The 20,591-nt window shown below is 41.9% G+C and overlaps 1 protein-coding gene across 2 annotated transcripts in view; it reads right to left on the reverse strand.

Moving 5' to 3' along the window:
• Positions 1-20,474, reverse strand: part of ELP1 (elongator acetyltransferase complex subunit 1) — a 58,067-nt gene extending 37,593 nt beyond the window's left edge. For both annotated transcript variants that reach the window (XM_006939347.5, XM_011288516.4), the window contains exons 1-12: positions 20,116-20,474; positions 16,165-16,327; positions 15,203-15,355; positions 14,900-14,981; positions 14,080-14,160; positions 10,761-10,846; positions 8,971-9,067; positions 8,560-8,650; positions 7,146-7,269; positions 5,751-5,844; positions 1,844-2,074; positions 624-794 (exon numbers count right to left, since the gene is read on the reverse strand). In XM_006939347.5, the coding sequence (XP_006939409.3) occupies positions 624-794; positions 1,844-2,074; positions 5,751-5,844; positions 7,146-7,269; positions 8,560-8,650; positions 8,971-9,067; positions 10,761-10,846; positions 14,080-14,160; positions 14,900-14,981; positions 15,203-15,355; positions 16,165-16,314 (1,360 nt within the window). In that variant the 5' untranslated portion in view covers positions 16,315-16,327; positions 20,116-20,474. The remainder of the gene's footprint in view (positions 1-623; positions 795-1,843; positions 2,075-5,750; positions 5,845-7,145; positions 7,270-8,559; positions 8,651-8,970; positions 9,068-10,760; positions 10,847-14,079; positions 14,161-14,899; positions 14,982-15,202; positions 15,356-16,164; positions 16,328-20,115) is intronic.
• Positions 20,475-20,591: the final 117 nt, after the last annotated feature.

The following is a 20,591-nucleotide window of genomic DNA, read 5'->3' on the forward strand; positions in this document are numbered from 1 at the left end:
GGCTGGGGATTCAGGATGCTTTGAAAACAAGGCTATAGTATCACGTGCCAGTGTAATTTACAGCATGCCACTGAACTCACAAATAAAAAAATCAAGAGAGCAAATAGAAGCTGGCAGCAATGGGACTGTGGAAGGGCAAGTGGATTAGAAGCTAGAACACCTAAGCTAAGGTCCTTGTCCACTCTTGCTCAAGCAAACTGCAAACATGATGGCATTCTCTTCCCTCCCCTACAGAACAGAAAAACCCCAGCTCTGACAACACTCATAGGAAGGCTGTGAGATCAACTGCAAGTATGTGGAAAAAGCTATGAAAACTGTAAAATGTGATAAAGATGCATTAAGATACTACGCTACTTCCAGGGTTGAATGTTACTGTTAAATAACTAACTTTTCAAGTTCAACAAGCAAAACGAATTGCTTTTATAAGCCGGAGTAGAATTAACCCCCTCCCATTCCAAACCCCACAAGCCAATTAGATATCATCATAATAATGACATTAATCACAAACTTCACAATTTTTAAAAACACTGGCAAGGCACCACCAAGGCAACACCATAGTATAATCTGCTTTTGTGCAGAAGGAACTTGGTTCAGAACATCTTGGTAACAGTTTTTGAACATACCACATTTATACACAGAAATCTGGTTACTGGCATCTAGGACCGCGAGGTCATTACTCTTCTGGGGGTGTGCAGAGAACATGACTTGATTCACAGGGTGTGGGAGCAGCAGCCGGTAGGTGCACATGGGAGGTGGAACTACACTCTGCCGGAAGACCGTCACCAGTACCCTGCCTGCGTGTGAGAGACAAGACGAGATTAGGTCAGTGGATGTGTCCTTTGTAAAGTAAGCATCTGACAACACAGCACCACTATCTAATAATGGTGGTAGAAAATACACAGCAGTTTCTAAAAATGTTTGGTGCTTTTATCATAAATAAACTTAAACACGGTATACAAGGAAAACTGAGTGTGTAACCTTCAGGCATGGAGCAGTCCAACTCTTGCAAACGAGGGCCAGGTGGCCAAGAGTTCTAGCTTGAAACCCGGGCCTGCAACCAAGCCAATGAACCGAGGGAATGATTCCCTTCCAAATCCTTGAAATATTTCCCTACATGTTTTCAATAATAAGACCTACCTGATTAAGTCCTCTGTACAGAGCATATGATTGTAAAATCAGCATTAGGACTACTGATTAGAACAAATTAGAACTAATTAGAACAAAATTAGCACACCACTGCACATCACAATCTTAGCAACAAGTTTTCCTTTACGTTACCAGCGGTAAGTACACTGTCTATTGAAGTAACCCCTTCTTGCTCCAATTTCCTCCCCCTCATCAAACAAAATACACCAACCAATCCTCATACTAGACAGATGTCTGTGACTTGAATTGAACATATTAGAGATTATATAATTAACAAATATTGTACCAAATAACAAAGCAACCCAAGTGGAGTGGTGCAAGGATCAGTGTAAATCTGTGTCAGAGCAAAAAGGTAAGACTGACACACCCAATGCCGCAAGATTACTGTTGTCGTCCTCTGAAGCCAAAATGTTCAACGTCTTCAGAGGCCAGACAAGTAAATTCGTGAAGACCATGGATGGAGTTGGGCTGGGCAGGGGTAAGGATGAGGAGGAAGGATTATGGTTCTCAAGAGAACACAAGCCCCCACTAGGGGCATTCCCATCCAATCAAAACAAAACAACAAATAAGTAAAAATAAACCAAACAACCAAAGCACCAAACAAATCAAAATTCTCCAGTTTTAGTCAAAGCATGACATCTGCACGAACAGACTCAGAACCCCTACAGGCTCATGGACACGCTTTCCAGCTCCTTACTTCCATCAATGACAGCCACATTTGCCATGTCGCTCGAATTATCTCCTGAGCTCCGGTCAGTCGTCCAGTGCCAGTCATAGCAGAGGTAATGCCAGCCCTGACAGAGAACATGCAGCCGGTACGGGGTCACAAGGTCCCACATCAGAGACACCAGCTTGCTTTTCCCACAGGTGCTGAAGGGCAGACTTTGCTTGAGATACCAGTGGTAGTTCCCAACAGTCCAGAGCTGCACTGCAAGGGGGAGATGAGACAAAGGCCATCAGGCTGGAGGACCAGACTTCATGCCACTTGCTAGATGGGCAAGAATTTTTTTCTTTTTCAAAAGACCTTTCCTGCTCAGCCTCTTCATTAAAATCATAGTATTAACAATAATAACTGTCAAAAAGTAGTTTTCCATGGGGATAAGCTAAGGTCAGAAGCACACATGTTCAGTTTCCCTCTACTTTCAAACTTTAGGATCATGAGGACAGAAAGGTACAAGGACAATGGTGCTTTAGTGAGTTATTTTTTCATAAAGATTTAGAAAGAAGAAAATTTGGCAATTAGATTAAAAGTATTAAAACATTCAATCCTGGATGTGAGGGCGATCTGGCTGTGACATCTGTCACCCCATTGATTGCCAGGGTTGATTCAGCTCATCTGGCTGGCTCCGGTGTCCCCTCCCTTCCTCACCACTCCATGTGTGTCCCTCCCAAAACTGTGCACTTCAAGAGGACGACCTTCCCTGATAGAGGAGGACCGTTCTTCAGTCAAGGGTATACGAGTAGCTGCACTCCCCTGCTAGAACCTCCAAACAAGCTCTCAAGGTCCACTTGTAGGAGAACGTAGGGTAGTCAAGGTTCTAAGACTCCAGACTAACAGAAGACCATGGGGGAGGGGAAGGGGAAAAAAAAGTTACAGAGAGGGAGGGAGGCAAACCATAAGAGACTCTTAAATACTGAGAACAAACTGAGGGTTGATGGGGCGTGGGGGACAGGGGAAAGTGCGTGATGGGCACTGAGGAGGGCATCTGTTGGGATGAGCACTGGGTGTTGTATGGAAACCAATTTGACAATGAATTATATTTAATAAAAAAATAAAAATAAAAAATAAACCACTCCATCCAAGTGCACTAGATTACTATCACTATGCTGTTTTAGGCTCAAGACACTTATGATTTTCTTCCAGGCGCTTTACGTGCAGTTATGTCCACGGCTATCTGGTATTAAGCATGATTCAGCTATCCAAAGAAGATCAGTACTCATCCTTTATCAGCAATTATCCCTTCCAACATCTGTTAAAAGAATAAGACCTAATCCTGGGGTGGGAAGGAAATGGGGGGATGTTGGTTAAAGAGCACAAACCTTCAGTTATAACTTCAGGGGACCTAACAGACAGCATGGTCACCATAGTTAACGATCTGTATTGCGTACCTGAAAGTTGCTATGAGAGTCGGTCTTAAATGTTCTCACCTTAACAACAACCAAAATGGGAATTACGTGAAGTGAATGAAGCATGTTAACCAACTTTACTATGGTAAACATTTCACAATATATATGTGTATCAAATCATCACAGTATACATCTTGAACTTACACAATGTTGTAATAGCAATTAAATCTCAATAAAGCTCAGGGGAAAAGACCTGATCATGTGAAACCAACCTTTATTAAAGAGAAAACACATATAAACAAATACCTTGACTGTATTAAGGAATTTCTTTTCTTTAAACATCTCCCTGCACTTTTTTTTAAATTTGTTTGTTTGTTTGTTTTGTTTATTTGAGAGACAGAGAACAGAGAAGGCAGAGAGAGGGGGAAAGAGAGAATCCCAAGCAGGCTCTGTGATATCAGCACAGAGCTCGATGCAGGGCCTGAACTCACGAACCATGAGATTATCACATGAGCCGAAACCTAGTTTGACACTTAACTGACTGAGCCACCCAGGCGCCCCTCTCCCTGCTAATTCTTAATTAACCTAGCAACCACAGCGAATGTAACCTAGTTCTCTAATTAAGCTATTAGAACACTTCTATCTATCTGTGGGTTGCTAAGTTAGACCACGTATCATGCTCTATGAGGACAGATGATGTGACTTCTTGTGCAACACTTCTGTCCTGAGCGTATCACAGCACCAGCCCTTGACACCCTGGCTCAAAACTGGTTCTCAACTCTGGCTGCACATTAACAATTGCCTGGGAGCTTTTTAAAAATTTTTTAATGTTTATTTATTTTTGAGACAGAGCACAAGCAGGGAGGGGCAGAGAGGGAGGGAGACACAGAATCTGAAGCAGGCTCCAGGCTCTGAGCTGTCAGCACAGAGCCTGATGCAGGGCTCAAACTCATGAACCATGAGATCATGACCTGAGTCGAGATCAGACACTTAACTGACTGAGCCACCCAGGTGCCCCTATTTTTTAATTAAGTATTGATGTATGGTCCCCATTCTAAAATTTTTTTTTTTTAACGTTTATTTATTTTTGAGACAGAGACAGACAGAGCATGAACGGGGGAGGGTCAGAGAGAGAGGGAGACACAGAATCTGAAACAGGCTCCGGGCTCTGAGTTGTCAGCACAGAGCCCGACGCAGGGCTCAAACTCATGGACCGTGAGATCATGACCTGAGCTGAAGTCGGACGCTTAACCGACTGAGCCACCCAGGCGCCCCTGGTCCCCATTCTAACACACTGACTCCAACTCTGAGATGAGGCCTGGATAGTAATTTTTTTCTAACGGAGCAGCCAGCATTGAGGTTTGTGTCATGAATGAATGAATAAATGAGTTTTTAAATAATATTCCAGTTAAAGAAAAAGTTCTGTTGATTAAAAAGTTTGGAAGCCACTTAAAAAATAAGTGAAATGCTTTATGAACAAAACAATTCGGTGCATTGCTGTTGATATGAAAAAATTACAAAACTTTCAACGCCTAATAGCATGAGATTTAATAAGGTGTGGCACAAATACCATACAGCAATTTAAAATTATGCTGATGGGTATGTGAAATGGAAATGTGTTTGTGACTTAGTAAAAACAAGTTATAAAACTACACGTATCGTGCCTATATACTTATCAAAAATGAGATCACCGATACACGCACATAAAATATGGAACACAAGAAAATTTTAACAATGCTCATTACTGAGCAAAAGAATTATGGAATAACTTTTGTTTCTTCTCATCTTTACTTTCTAATGTTTTCACATATCACACACACACCGAAAAATACATATTTACAATGTGATCTACAGTTAAAAAGGCATACAGACGACTCTTACTTGTATCTAATGCCATTTGTCTTTCGCTGCTACAGTTTTCCTTTGGCTAGCACTTTAACTTCCTGCATAACACCATCCATGCAGAGAAAGCAATGACTTGTGATGGTTAATTTTACATGTCAACTTGGCTAGGCTATGCTGTCTAGCCATTTGATCAAACACTAGTCTAGATGTTGCTGGAAAGTATTTTGTAGATGTGATCATGCTTTAGAATCAACTGACTTTAAAAACAAAAGATTATTTTGTGGGTAGCTCTCATGCAAAGAGTTATGGCCTTAAGAGTTTATGGCGTTAAGAGCAAACACTGAGGTTTCCCAGAGAAGGAATTCTTCCTCCAGACTGTAACACAGAACCTGCCCGAGTTTCCAGACTACATGCCTGTCCTTACAGATTTGGGACTCAAGACTGCAACATCAACTCTTGTATTTCCAACCTGCCAGCCTGTCCCCCGAGTCTAATGTCTACAGAGAACCCTGACTGATACCTGACTAAAATTCATAAATAATCAAAACCAAACCACTCCCTCATCTCCACCTACCCCCTCAGTTATCTCTGATTCCACTACAGGACTAAGTAGAAGGGGTAAAGGCAATTCCACAGCCTACTTTCAATTACATTTCATGTGGCATAAAGCTGAGATACTAGTGCTGTCTTACCATAGGTTTTTAGAGTGCAATTTTCTTCCCTCTGAAGGTCCTCCAGCCAAACTGCAAGCACAGTGGAATCTGCATTCCAGAACAGGCCATTTACCTAGTAGGGAAAAAAGACATGTCACTGGCCTTTAACTACGTACATATTTCATAATCTTTACGAGAGCTAAATTCCCTGCTCTCACAAACCAAACACTTGAGCTGATCCCTAGCAATAAATTATAAACCTACAGAATCAGTATGAACATACAAAATCAGTATGAACCTACAGAACCTACAAACCTATGTAATAGATCATTATATGCAGGGGACTTTAAAAAAAATGCACTGTGATTAAAAATTTAAGAGACTTAACAACCAAAAAGAGAGAGAGAGAGAGAGAGACAGAGAGAGAGACTTAACAACCAAATGCAAGTCAACAGTCTTAGACAATCAGGGAAATTTGAATATGGACTAGGTATTAGGTACTACTAAGGAATTATTACTAATTTTGTAAGGTGTGATCATGGATTTCTGGCTATACAAAGAAAAGTATTTTCTTACCTGTTAAAAATGGATATTAAAAATAAAATTTCTAAAATTAAAACCCCAGGAAACAAAAATGTGTGTGTGAGTGAGTGCGTGCATGCGTGTGTGTGTGGGTGTGTGTGTGTGTGTGTGTGTAGAAAGGGGTGATTGGATGAAAACAGCTCTGCAAAATGCTAGTATCTGTTGAAAGTAAGGACATGGGAGTTCATTAAACTCCTCTCTCAACCTTTAGCTTATGTTCTTAATTTAAATGTAACATAATTGTATTTATTTTTTTAACATTTATTTATTTTTGACAAAGAGACAGCATGAGCAGGCCAGGGGCAGAGAGAGAGGGAGACAGAATATGAAGCAGACTCCAGGTTCTGAGCTGTCAGTACAGAGCCTGATTGGGGGGGAGGGGGGTGCTCAAACTCACGAATCACAAGATCATGACCTGAGCTGAAGTCAGATGCTTAACTGAGCCACCCAGGTGCCCCATAAATGTAACATAATTTTAAATCATTTTTATGTTTACATAATTAAAGATCACCATTCAGTGTTTCTGCTTCAGTAAAAATCCTAATGGTACACAAGTGGCTTAAGGTTTAAATGTTATCAATGAAAAGTACCTATCATTGGAAGCATTATGTTTTTGTCCAAATAAACAATACTAATTAGGATTTCTATTTCTATCTATGTTTTAACTAGAGTAAGAAAGACTGCCATTTCTTTGCAAAACATCCTTCAAAACAAAAAATTCAGTTACAAGAAGCCACTATTTTTATTACTATCTACTCTGGAGCTTCTGTTTTATACGCCCACATCAGACAGAAACCTCTACAGCTGAGGAAAGTCCCCTAAATTTGATGGTGAAACAACTCAGGCACTTACCTTAACCTCATCTTTGAGGAAAGGAAGTGTAAAATGTCCATGAAGAAGGCCGTTTTTCTCAAAAAACACAATATCCTGCTGACTGGGTTTCTCTTGTGTGGATGCAATCAAACTACCTGAGGGCCTTAACGCAAACATTGCGTGTTAGAATGTCCAAAAGTGCAGCCAACTGCTAAGAACAAGACGAAAGTCAGAGAAACGATTTTTCCAACAAAAAACCTCTACCCAAGGAAGGTTTAAAGCCCACGTGACTCTTGGCAAGCAGTTCACATTAGTGACGTACTCCACCTGCCCAGGGGATAGAGTGCCTCTTCGTGATTTGCTCAAAGGCTCCATCTGTCCCCCAAGACTACGGATTTAGACTGCACCAGTGTGACTTTTTAAAAAACCAATACATTATTTAAACTATTCTATTCTAAATATTACATCCCATAAAAACATAATGTATTTCTCCTTCTATCTATGACTTCAGCAACTATGCCATGCTCAGACAGGTATTTAAGACTTCTCAGCCTGGGGCGCCTGGGTGGCGCAGTCGGTTGAGCGTCCGACTTCAGCCAGGTCACGATCTCGCGGTCTGTGAGTTCGAGCCCCACGTCAGGCTCTGGGCTGATGGCTCAGAGCCTGGAGCCTGCTTCCGATTCTGTGTCTCCTTCTCTCTCTGCCCCTCCCCCGTTCATGCTCTGTCTCTCTCTGTCTCAAAAATAAATAAATGTTAAAAAAAATAAAAAAAGACTTCTCAGCCTACTTAAAACATCCCAGTCACCTCATCCTGTTCGTATTTGTCTCTATAGCTTTAACTTCAATACCTTTCTCTCTTTGCTCTGTCATCCAATTGTCACTCAAATACAGGTGGGAAAAAGATGTCTGAAACTCATAGACCTAGGGGTTTGGCATATAACAGATGCTACTGAGACAGAGGAGACACTTCTGTCTTTGACCAGGGCAGTTGCAGACACTAAGCACGAAGTTTACTGGGCCCAGATCCAGCCTGCATGTTCCTCAGCAAACAGAACCCTCTAGCCTAAGAGCTTGCGGCTTGTGCTGAGAAAAAAGCCCTTTCCCTAATTTTCACCAAAGCTCCACTGCCCCTGAGAGCTTTGCAGACTGTGACTTCCCTTCTAAGCACCACTTTCTGTTATACACAAGGATTTCATACAGAAGCTCCCTATAAGCTGTAAAATGTGTATATCTTGGAATGACATCTGTGAAGAAGCTGTGAATCTATTATTCAAATTGAATTCAAACTTCAGAAAAACTACAAAGAGAGAGATATGGGCCTACAGCCAAATGAGTAAAAGTTAATATCCTTTTGTGTTATATAAACACCTGTACCCAACAGGTATCACCACCCCTACTCCAGTTCCAAAATATTCAATGAGGAAGAAGTTACAAGGTTTCTTCTCGCACTCACTTCCAAGCCAGAGCTGGTCCCAGTCCTGCCACAGGCTCACTGGTGGACTGTAAAGCAAACTCTCGGTTCCATACCCTCACTTTCCGGGCTCCTGGGTGGCAGGTAGAGTTAAAATAAAGAAACAGACACACTTAAAATGTTGTCAAGTCAGAACTGTTCCAACATCTTATTAATAAAAACTGCCATGGTTTTACGAAGCTAATTAGATTAATCTTGTTAAGAATTTGTACCCACAAGTAGGAGGCTGGAGCAGATGACCTCAAAGAATTCTTTTCGTTCTTAGCTCTAAATTCACTTAAAATCTAAAGCAGCACCTCGTATGTATAATTTTAAAAAGCCTAAGAAGAAAACCTTCTTGAACTTAATAATAAAATAAAAAATATTTTCTTTAACTGCAATTTATTTCCATACCTGTCTCTGGGCAAACAACACTCACAGCAAAAAACTGGCCGTCACCACGCCAGGTCACTTGTGGTCTATGGTCATCCCAGGGCAAAGCCAACTCGTACTAAAGAGAGGAAGAAACACAAATGTTACTGGGGGACTTAAATGGTCCCAAATCAAACAAGCCCCAGACTATTTTTTAAAAAAAAAATTTTTTTTTTAACGTTTATTTATTTTTGAGACAGAGAGAGACACAGCATGAACGGGGGAGGGGCAGAGAGAGAGGGAGACACAGAATCGGAAGCAGGCTCCAGGCTCTAAGCCATCAGCCCAGAGCTTGACGCGGGGCTCAAACTCGCGGACCGCGAGATCGTGACCTGAGCTGAAGTCGGACGCTTAACCGACTGAGCCACCCAGGCGCCCCAGCCCCAGACTATTAAAATTAAATCTTTTACATGACATTTAAGCTATCTAGAAAACCATCTTCATAGAATCCTCAGGTACTCTTCTAGAAGGCTTCTCAGACCCAGAAATCATCAAGAAACCAAGAAACCAAAACAAAATCCATCTTCACGCATTAAAAAAAGTGGCCTCCAAGCACAGCAACAGAGGAAAAGAGCTGCAGATCTGATACTAAACATAAGGAGCTGAGGAATCTACTGGGTAACTACGGTAAGGAAATAGATGTTCTGTTTATCTAAATGTAAAGGGGTAGAGTTCTGGTTATCTGATTACTGTATAAGCTTTACAACAGTGCAGAGACAAGTTAAAAAGATGAGAGGAAGGCAGGAAGAGAAAAATCAGAGGCAATAAAGCCAGCAGCAATGATGCAAACACGGAAGGGTTCTGTGTTCCGCAGTACAGGAGCAAGAAAGGGCTCTAGCACCACTTATATCCCAGTCCTGAAGGTCTTGAAGTCTTGAAGACAGAGGCCAAATCTGCAGGCTGGGGAACAAAAGATCACCTGAGCATTCATTATCACACTCCCGTGACAGGGGGCAGCGGAACGGCACGAGCACCACACTCCGCACAGCGGGGAATACACAAGGCAGCCTAACAAGACATATTCTCAATTGGCAAAGAACACAAACCCTTCCCCTAGTGAAAGGCTGAGATGAAATAGGAGTCACACAGATTGTAGCCAGCAATCAGTAAAGATGGAAAATGTAAATGACAAGTGGTGTGTTATTGATCCGCCTGTCCCACGGAGCTCATGGAAATGTCTGCATGGATACAAGTAATATGCTTTTCTATTTGCTCAGCCCAAATCTTGGGATCATTCTTTCTTCTCATTCCACATTTAATCCATTATCAGTAACTCTGATAGTTCTACCTTCAAAATGTATTCAGAAAAAAGGAAAAAAAATGTATTCAGAGAAAAGGAAAACAGAGTTTCATCCAAAGGGAAAAATCAGAAAAAGTACCTAATTTATGTATGTAGGAAAAATATGAAAACATGCATAAGAATGATCTACAGTGAATGCAGGATAGCAGCTCTTTCTGGGGAGGAAAGGGAGAGTATCTGGGAGGGATACACAAAATACTTCATTTCTATCTGTGATGATATATTTTTTAAACTGAGTATTAGTTATAATTATTCTTACACTGAAAAAAAAATACAAAGCACCTTGGCAATAAGAAAGGAAAAGGGGTCTTTCTAGAATGACTCATTCCGAGGGCTCTAAAGTTTCAGTTTTACTAAAGCAGAAGAGCTCTATCCATTATCAGCCTCTAACAGGACACCTAAGAGCTCCCGGTAGTTGGCAAAACTTGTATTTGTTCCAGTCAAGGTTCTGTTTCCATCAGACCAATCTTACCATTTGCACCTGAAAGGCTGCTTGCCGACCTTCTGATCCATGGAACTGCGTCTCCTTCCTGCCCCATCCCACAGTGATAAACTTGCCTAGAGAGCAATTGATAGAGAACATGCAAGACAACCAATAAGCTACATGAAATGAAATAAAAACAGTTCCACTGCTATTCTTCATTAAGTAGGTCACTGGCAATTACTTGGGTCCTCTGAGACCTCTCAATAAACTGACTAGCACTCAATATTTGAAAACCAATGTTCCATATCATACACAGCAGTGATTTTTGAAGAATCTGAAATGGTCTTATTTTGGAAAGCACTTCACTGTCATCTTATATATTCTAAATTCCCTCAAGGACAGTCAACAATTCCCACTTCACAAGTAAGAATGAAACATGAAGAATTTATGAGATACATCCATGGATAAGAACATTAAACTCAACACAAGAGCTAGGAATAAAATTCTGATTATAATTATTTGGTCAACTAAATGTATCCAACCTTCGTGTCAGTGGTGGTGGGGACTGTAGATTAAGGAATTCACTCCTCACATAGAAAATGAGACCCTCTAAATTTGGCAGAAGCCAAAATTAGAACACAGACTGTCCACCTTCCAGCCTAAGGTTCTCTCTAAATCACAATGTTTCTTTTGCATAAAGTATGCAGTCAGGTGCTGAAATAATGCAACCCTCTGTTCCAGTAGGCAGGATCAGGCATTCGCCTGCAACAGGTAGTACTGACGTGTATCAGGCAGTATCCAGGCAGATCCAGGACCCAATACTTCCCTCCTGCCATTGATTCTGACGAAGCAGAGCTGTTCGTAATTTTTTTTTTTAATATGAAATTTATTGTCAAATTGGTTTCCACACAACACCCAGTGCTCATCCCAACAGGTGCCCTCCTCAATACCCATCACCCACCCTCCCGTCCCTCCCACCACCCATCAACCCTGTTTGTTCTCAATTTTTAAGAGTCTCTTATGGTTTGGCTCCCTCCCTCTCTAACCTCTTTTTTTTTTTTCCTTCCCCTCCCCCTCGTAATTTCTATATATTACAGGTCAGCATGACCATTTCCTGTGTGCTCTGCATGGGTACATGGGAGTACTACAATAGCACACCTTGCATCTGTCTATGAACAGCAATGCTTACCCTGGTGCACACCCCTGTGCTTCTATCTGAAAGTTTCCAGAGATGTAAAGGACCAACGAATGAAGCAAGAGAACTTTTCCAATGGGATCAGACAATAAGTGATGGGGTGAGAGCAGGGATCAGTAAACTACAGCGTGTATCTACATTTACAAATAAATTTTTATTGAAGCACAGCCATGCCCGTTCTTTTATGTATTGTCTGTAACTGCTTTCACGCTAAAACAGCAGAGGTGAGTAACTACAACAGAGGCCATGTGGTCTGCAAAGCTGAAAATAACTGCTATCCCGCCCTTCACAGAACAAGTGTGTCAACCCCTGGGTTACAGGGAAAATAATCTATTCACCACAATCACAGAGTGATGAGACAAATATATGTCTAAGACCTACGACCCTGACTTGGACCCCCTCTCCCTTGACTTACACTCTATTATTTTCTTCTGAAAAAGTCAGTGGGATTAGCCAGGCCCAGTGCACTTTGTCATCCAAAGGTGTGCTGGTTACTCCCTCTGTGGCTGTCCTCAAAAAGGATGCCCAGGAGTCCCACCCTAGATCCTAGACTCTTCTAGCACCACACCTGCTCCTGAGTAAGTTTATCTCCTCCCAAGACTGTAAAGATTCCCTACGTGCCACTGACTCCCAATCCACATCTCTGACCTCTCCTGAGCTTCAACCCCTTATATTTGCCTACTCCACATGGTGATCCCACATGGCCCTTAAATAAATCCAGAACAGAACTCACCATCTACCGCTTACAAGTCAGCATTTCCCTACCTTCCCTCTCAGTTACTGGCATCTTTATTCCCATCACCTGAGCTTCTGACTGGAGCCCCATGAAACTCTTTCTTCCTCACCTTACATACCCAAACCCGTTTATTTCACATTCTAACTACTATTTCTAATTGGCGAAGACAGGAGGAGAATCATGTATACGTATTCCAAAAACATTTCTCAGATAATTCTAAAAACGTATCCCCGTCCTCCCTGAAAATCAAATTTTTCCTGAATTCATTCCACCTTTCGGCCCCACATTCACCTTCCTTATCTCTTACCTGTTTCTTTTACTACCCCTATCTGATCACCCTGTCTCCAGTCTCTTCCCTCTCTACCAATCAACCAATAAATCCGGCATCATCAAAACCTGTCCAAATTTAATCAAAATCTATCCTGTTTATTTCAATTCACACTCATGTCCTGCCAGCAGCAATACAACAGTACTCACGGCTGCCTGAGTAAGCCATGTCGTGTCTATGAAGCATCCATGCCTGGCAATGGATGAATTTCCTTGCTTAAACCACACCCCTACCCTCAACTGTCACCCATCCCACACCAATTTAGCCAAGACTCAGCTCCAGCCAGCTTTCTCAAGTCCTCCCTCTCCATTGCTCCCTTCCCCTCACGCTACCCTAATACCTACACATGTTATTATGGGACTCCTTAAAGGAAAATCTGAATTATCCACACCACCAAACACACTGCTGTGTTCACAGTACCTACCCAAAAATCATCTCTGAATAAATTATTTTTGAATAAATAAATGAGTAGCAACTTTCTAAATGACTTCTCAGAGTTGGGAGAACAAGAAGGCATGAGGTCAGTAATCAGTAAAAGTTAAAATCCCTTCTCCCCCATCCCTTTCCTCAACCGGGCCATCTACCTGGTGCCTTTGTGATGGCCAGAGCTTCCTATACTCAATAAACATCTCCTATCTTCTCCCCTTTCAATACTCCCATACATCAGCTACATCTTAGGAAGAAAACAATCTGATGGTTCCCATGAAAATGGAGATTCGGGTCCAATCAGTAGGAACAAAGAAATCGGCCTTCTATCCCACCTCTCTTGTTTTTGCCCCAAAACTGTACCCCAGAAATGCTCGCTATATTTTTGCTAGCACAGTTCCTTTCATTGAAGCCCCAGCCTAAGCCTGCCCTGAGGTTTGGGTAACAACTATGCAGGTGACATTAAGCAGATTTCTATTCCCCAGGTTACTGGCAACCTGAACTCTCAGAGCCGCAAACACCGGAGGAATGCCTTGTATGGTCTGGAAAGGGCTAAAGGACCTGGGCTACCAGACACTGATGCATGAAGCTTCACCTTTTATAGTTCTTTGGGTTTCTGAAAATGATCAAACCTGAGAGGAACTTCAGGTCACAAAATGTTTCAAAAGAAAGCTATACTCACTTTCACCAAAATCATCCTGGTGGATCTTCTGTTCCATGATGGGCTCAAAGTCTTTTGTCATCATAATTAGGGTCTGTTGACCTTGGGTGGGCACAAACAAGAATGATTTTGTTTTCACATAACAAATGTGCTATTTCATAAGTATCTACAGCACTGGAAGCTACAGGGCTGGACTGGAGGAGTTTAGAGTGAGAACAGGAAAGACACAATTCACTCAAAATATTTTGACTCTCATTTGAAGGAAAAAAACAACAAAACAGCTCTGCCTGCCTAGGTAAGTTACCTGGTGCTTATTCTCAACTGTTTATGAAAGCTAACATGAAAGTCCACCAGCCCTCCTCCACTAACTTCACACTTCACCAAGGTTATCTCTTCAAAGACATACCTCATCAGGGGTGCCAATTTACAGAAGCTCATCTGGAATGAACAGACTCAAAGGGGAAAAAAAGTAGTTTTCAAGAGCTTATGAAGAGGTCCTGAAAGAGCTAGAAGAGCAGTCTTTAGAATCTGTTTAATAACAATTCTTGCTCTTGGAATAGATTAAATATTGCTGACAATTTTACTGTGGACCTCAGAGTTTTCCCAAGTTTTAGGACTGTTTCTCATTTCCAAAAATTGAAACAGTTATAAGAAATAATTTTTTAAAACAATATACTAAGAGGTGAAATTTAAGTCAAAAAGAACAAATTCCCTCTAGATTATAACGATGCTATCACTGTTCAAAGAAATTTTCTGAATAAGTACCCCAAAACTTAAGCCTTTAAGGTATTATGCGTCCCGTTTTATAAAAGTCAGAGCGAGAGACCAGGGACAAGCTTACCTGTAGCAAGAAGCACCAGTTCTTGGTCAGGACTCCAACTCATGATGGAGATGCCACTGGCCACACTCCCCACACATTCCAGCTGCCATCAGTAGACAAAAGTGAGCTTTAGAAATACAGCTAACATATAGCTACAGTACAGCTACAGCCAGGCCAACAACTTTTTGTCAAGAAATACATAATGCAAAGACTCTCATTTGCAAAATGCTTAAGTATTATGGCTCCTGATTTTTTCAACTTCTACACAAAACACGTGGCTTGAGGCTGCTGGAGATTTCCTCCTCACTGGACCCTTCCACTTACCTGGCATGTGCTGAGATTGCAGAGTATGACATCTCCGGAGGCTGTGGCCACACACACAGACTCCTGATCCAGCAAGTCCTGAATGCCAACAATGCAGCCACTTCCGTCCTCTGGAAGAAAGCCTTCCGCCACTAAAGAAATTTCATTTTTCACCTTTCACCAAAACAAACACATTAGCAAGTTAGGCCAATAGACTTTCAAGACCAATTCATAACATTTCCAAAAATAAATGACTTTTTGATGCTTCTTTTCTAATATAAAAGTTTTCAAAAAATTTTTTTCTGGATTAAAATCTAAACCTTCATTTGAGAAATATTACAACCCTACAATCTTTAACAACCAAAAAAATAGTTAGCGGGGATGCCTGGCTGGCTCAGTCAGTGGAACACGTGACTCTTAAATCTCGGGATTGTAGATTCAAGCCCCATGCTGGGGATAGAGACTGCTTAAAAATAAAACGAAAAAAAAAAAAAAAGGTAGTTTATGGGACTTTTTGCTTACTAAACAAAAGCAAGAAGCCTGGTCTCAAAAAATGCCCAATAAAATAGAAAGCTAGTAACTATGATTTTCTAAAATCTCTATAGTATAGGGAAAAAGAACTAAGAATGTAATTACCTAAAATACATAAGTAGCAAAATATAGTTAAAGGAAGATATCAGAATCAACTCAAAGAGCTTTTAAATTTGCAATTTTCATTTGCATTCCCAGTTGTGATCCACTGTTATAAACAGTATTTACATGATAGAAGGGGTAAAAAGTAGAGCACCCACACAAAATATAACGTCAGAGTTTTGCCAACTTACATTTGAAACACAAGTAGAGTTAAAGGCAGGTTACTATTCAAGTAATATCTAATATGACATCAATATAAGGAAATGGGAATATTCATTTAGGAGGATACAAATTCAGTAAGATTTAAAATAAGGATTATGGGGGAAGTAAGTTTGGAAAAAGTAACTTACTTCTCTTGTGACGGGGTCTATTTCTATCAGTCCATGGTCTGAACCAATGAGCACTGTCCTCTGTTCAGTTCGGAGAGAAAAGCACTGAGGTTTCCCTGGAGCCTGAATATCCCTGAACTCCAGGGTCCGAAGTAATTTTAGATTTCTCATGATGAAGCAATTCCTGAAAGTACAAATATCTCTTGATGAAGAATTATTACTCTGAGAGAAAGGAACTGCTTAATAGTGACAAATGACACTCAAATTAAGCAAAATGATATAGGGGCAGGGACATGGTAGTTAGAATAACCAAGAAAAAAAGAAAAAGACCTAATCCGAACCCACAGAGGGTTGTGGTCGCAACCTCACCAACTCATTTTGTTTACCAATGGTCTACAAACGGAGGTTCTGAAATCTACTTTATGTTTTTAACCTTTGGGAGAGGCAAGATCCTCAACTTTAAGATTTTTCTTCAAAAAGATTTAACATCAGTTATTCCTCAGGAAAGTTGAAAAGATCAAAATAAATAAGAAAACATCTTATTTTTGCATATTTGAGTATCTTTATAACCTGACTGATTTATAAAATCAGGGGTGTCTGGGTGGCTCAGTTTGTTGAGCATCCAATCATGATCTCAAAGCTCATAGATTAAGCCCTACGTCAGGTTCTGCGATGACAGCGTGGAACTTGCTTGGGATTCTCTCCCTCTCTCCCTGCCTCTCCCCCCGTTGCACACTCTCTCTCTGTCTCAAAATAAATAAACATTTAAAAAATAATAAAATAAAATCATATAAAAATCCATATACATATCCTATCAGTTGAAGAAAACCTAGAATAAAATGGCTTTAATATTACCAGGTAAATTTCTTTGTAAACTAGTTTTCCATGTTTGTTTAAAACATAAATACTGATATTTTTTAATAAAAGTATATACTGTTCTCAGAGAGGAAAAGAAAGACACTACGGTATTACGGCACTCACAATGACCAATAAATACTGAGGAGCTTGGTGACTTGATATAACTACTTCACATAATTTGGCTTTCCTGGCCTGGTTTTTATCAGTGCAATAGAAAAGGTGAAAAAAGAATGATAAATAGGAAACCTACTTTGGTCTGGCAAAATCAGACCTGCTTAAATATATAACATTAGCTAAGAGAAAAAAACAAATGAATTTTAACATACTGGATATTTATATTCAGATACCTTTAAAGTTTATACAGTTTGTAACTGGAAGTCTCTAATTTATGTTAGGGGTGGCAACATACAGACCACAACGGCTTTATTATCACCTTAATTTTATTATCACCTTAATCCAAGATGAATTCTCTCATGTTGCATTTCATACATACGACAATGCAAGAATAAAGACAAGTTCATCTTCATACTACTACAGCACATAATGGTAAGCGTAATATGAAAGTACAACATGTAATGTGGCTTAAGAGGAAGGCAAGACCATACATCACATGGTGGGAGTGAGGAAGAAAATCAAAGCCAACAATGGTTTTGTAAGCTTTGGTGACATTTATATTCAAGAGCTTCTGGAAATTATTTGAACTGATATTATATCATGTAGGTTTTTAATTTAGATCTAATTCTAATAGAAAGCTTGGTTTTTCAAGAAATTTAAAAATTACATATCTTTATCTTTAAACATCATACAGATGACCACTGACACAGATATGAAAGGATGGCTAGATGTGAGATGAGAGAATGCCTGGCTACAGAGGAGTAAGCGAGTGATAGAGAAGGAAGAAAAGAGAACAGATGGGCAAAGGGGTCCAATGTAGAGTCTCCAGTGTGTCTTTGATGCCAGTTTATCTAATAATCATGCTGTTACTGTCGCTATTATCAGATCATCAAATGTCTTCCTATGCCTCCTGTGAACTTGGCCTCTATTAACCAAAAACCTGTATATCCCTGGGGTCGAGAGACCCCAGGATAAGAATATGGAGGACCGTGGGGCGCCTGGGTGGCGCAGTCGGTTAAGCGTCCGACTTCAGCCAGGTCACGATCTCGCGCTCCGTGAGTTCGAGCCCCGCGTCGGGCTCTGGGCTGATGGTTCAGAGCCTGGAGCCTGTTTCCGATTCCGTGTCTCCCTCTCTCTCTGCCCCTCCCCCGTTCATGCTCTGTCTCTCTCTGTCCCAAAAATAAATAAACGTTGAAAAAAAAAATTAAAAAAAGAAAAAAAAAAGAATATGGAGGACCAAGACGGAAAGAGCTGAAGACTTTTTCCTGTTATCTTGCTACACCAGTCACCGTCGTCCCAGCAATGGGCCTCCATCCTTGAGGGGCCCTTGGTCCCAGTCCCTGGCACTCCCAGCACCAACCTCATCAGCCCCACTCCAAACGACACTAGCACTAACCCGGCAGTCTCTCTCCAGACACTGAAATCCAGAACACAGGACTCTTCTGAATTTCAGAGTCATCAACACCTGAAGTCAGAGTCCAGTTTTACGATGCCTCTCCTCCAAGATTAGGTCATGATAACTCCATCTTCCCTTGTTTTGAACCTAAGCCCTAAGCTAAGTGTTACAGCTTCTTTCATCAGTTCACATTTTATGTTACCTCACTGCTTTCTTTTGCTTCTTATTCCTCAAATAGCCACTTAACCAATACTTCATGCTAAATTCAGTTGAGATATTGTGTGGTTTCTACTTTCCTGATTGGACCCTGCGTGACAAACATAGCAAACAACTGGAGTTCTCAAGTCACAGAGCTTCCAAAATCACCGACAAAGGTGAGCTATTAATTTACCTCGCACCAACCCAACCCTTCTAAGCTCAAAAAACTTCTTTAACTTTTCACACCTATCATCCTATTCCCTTATCTTCTCAGAAGCATCCCCTACTCCTTTTCAAGGCTAGGGAAGTAGCAGCCTCCACACTTCCCTGGGACCTCAACTTATTAGTACCCTTTCTTTTACATCTGCAATATCCAGCTCCTCAATGATGAAACCTTTCCCAGTCCTTAAGTGTGCTAAAGATCTCTTCATACCACAGATCAATCCTGTATCCTCTATGAAATTTCTGGCAACTCCTCCAGTCTTTCGCCTCTTGGCTAATTATCGTGCCCATGACTACAAGTACCAAGCAGCTCACTAATGTGCTGACTAGATCTAAATGTCTAGCCCTGACCGTCCCCAAAGTGAACAACGAACCCACATTTTCAACCTTCTGATATTATCACCAAGATGTCTCACAAGCACATCAAATACAACCTGTAAATGGAAGTACTGCTATTATCCTATTCAAGTGAGTTCCTCCTGCTTGAGGACATGGCATTTCTGTTCTCTCTGTCCCCCAAGATGAAAACGGTCTTTCCCTCGTTTTTGCTCATATTTCATATTAAACTATTCACTGGTTAGCTCTGTTGCTGTCAATACAGTTTCAATTCTTTGCACAATATCTAATTAATCCCATGACCCGGTGTGTGGCCTACACAAACACCTACTAAGCTCTTGGTAAGTGCTAGGATCTGAAGACAAGAGAGGACTCTGTCACTGCCTACAAAGAGGTCACAGTTTAAAGAGAGAGAGGACCACATAATATACCACATTAGGTCGAGAAGCACAGGGGGCACCTCCACGAAAAAAGATGCCAGAAGCAGAGCGCAACACAAATCCAATTCACTAACAGTCGCACATTAATTGATTCGCTGTATTTGGTGCATTAATTGTTCAGCGATATTGTCCCCTCCTGCAAGGAATCCGGAGGCTGGTCAATGTGCCGACCGGGGAGCAACACGTCTTCCCCAGCATGCCGCTTGCCGCAGACCCCGGATGGCGCTGATGGCAAGTCTCCAAAAAGAGAATTTAAAGGCAAAGGTTATCACGCCATACTCCACTCCCGGGTTTCCTGCAGCAGGGAGAGTTTGCACGCTCGGGGGTCCTCTTCATCAGGACATCCCTTGAGGACACGCCAGGTTCCGTGCCCGCCCATGCCCCGGAGTGAGTCGTTCGAACGCTCACCTGCGCCGCGCTGCGAGGATCCGCAAATAGCGGTGCTCTGCCCTCGCCTCCTCAGCCAGGCGTAGCCTGCCCTTCCGGAGCCCGCCCGGGGCTGCACACAAGCCCCTCTCGGTCCGCGGCTCTCCAGCTTTCGGGACGCGAATTGGGCCCCCGGGCCGCTGGACCCTCGGGAGGAGTGGCCGGAGAGGGGTCGAAAGGACAACCCGTAAGACCACAAAGAGCGTGCGAAGCAGACGGGACACACCAACAGCGGCGCGGGAGTGACGTCACGAGGGGGCGGAGGCGTGGCCGGCCCTCTCCGTAGCCCCGGCAAGGTAGAGGTGGGGAGCTGTGCCTCCCCTCCGCCTCTGTCCCTCTGCCTCGCGCCCACACTACTATTTTCGGTCCCCGATTTGACGTCTGACTTCGAAGCACCGTACTGAGAAGCTTCGGTGGCGGAATCTGCCGGGCCAGGAGAGCAGCACGCGTGCGCACGC

Source organism: Felis catus, chromosome D4 (genome assembly GCF_018350175.1).
Source record: "Felis catus isolate Fca126 chromosome D4, F.catus_Fca126_mat1.0, whole genome shotgun sequence".
NCBI classification, from domain to species: Eukaryota; Metazoa; Chordata; class Mammalia; order Carnivora; family Felidae; genus Felis; species Felis catus.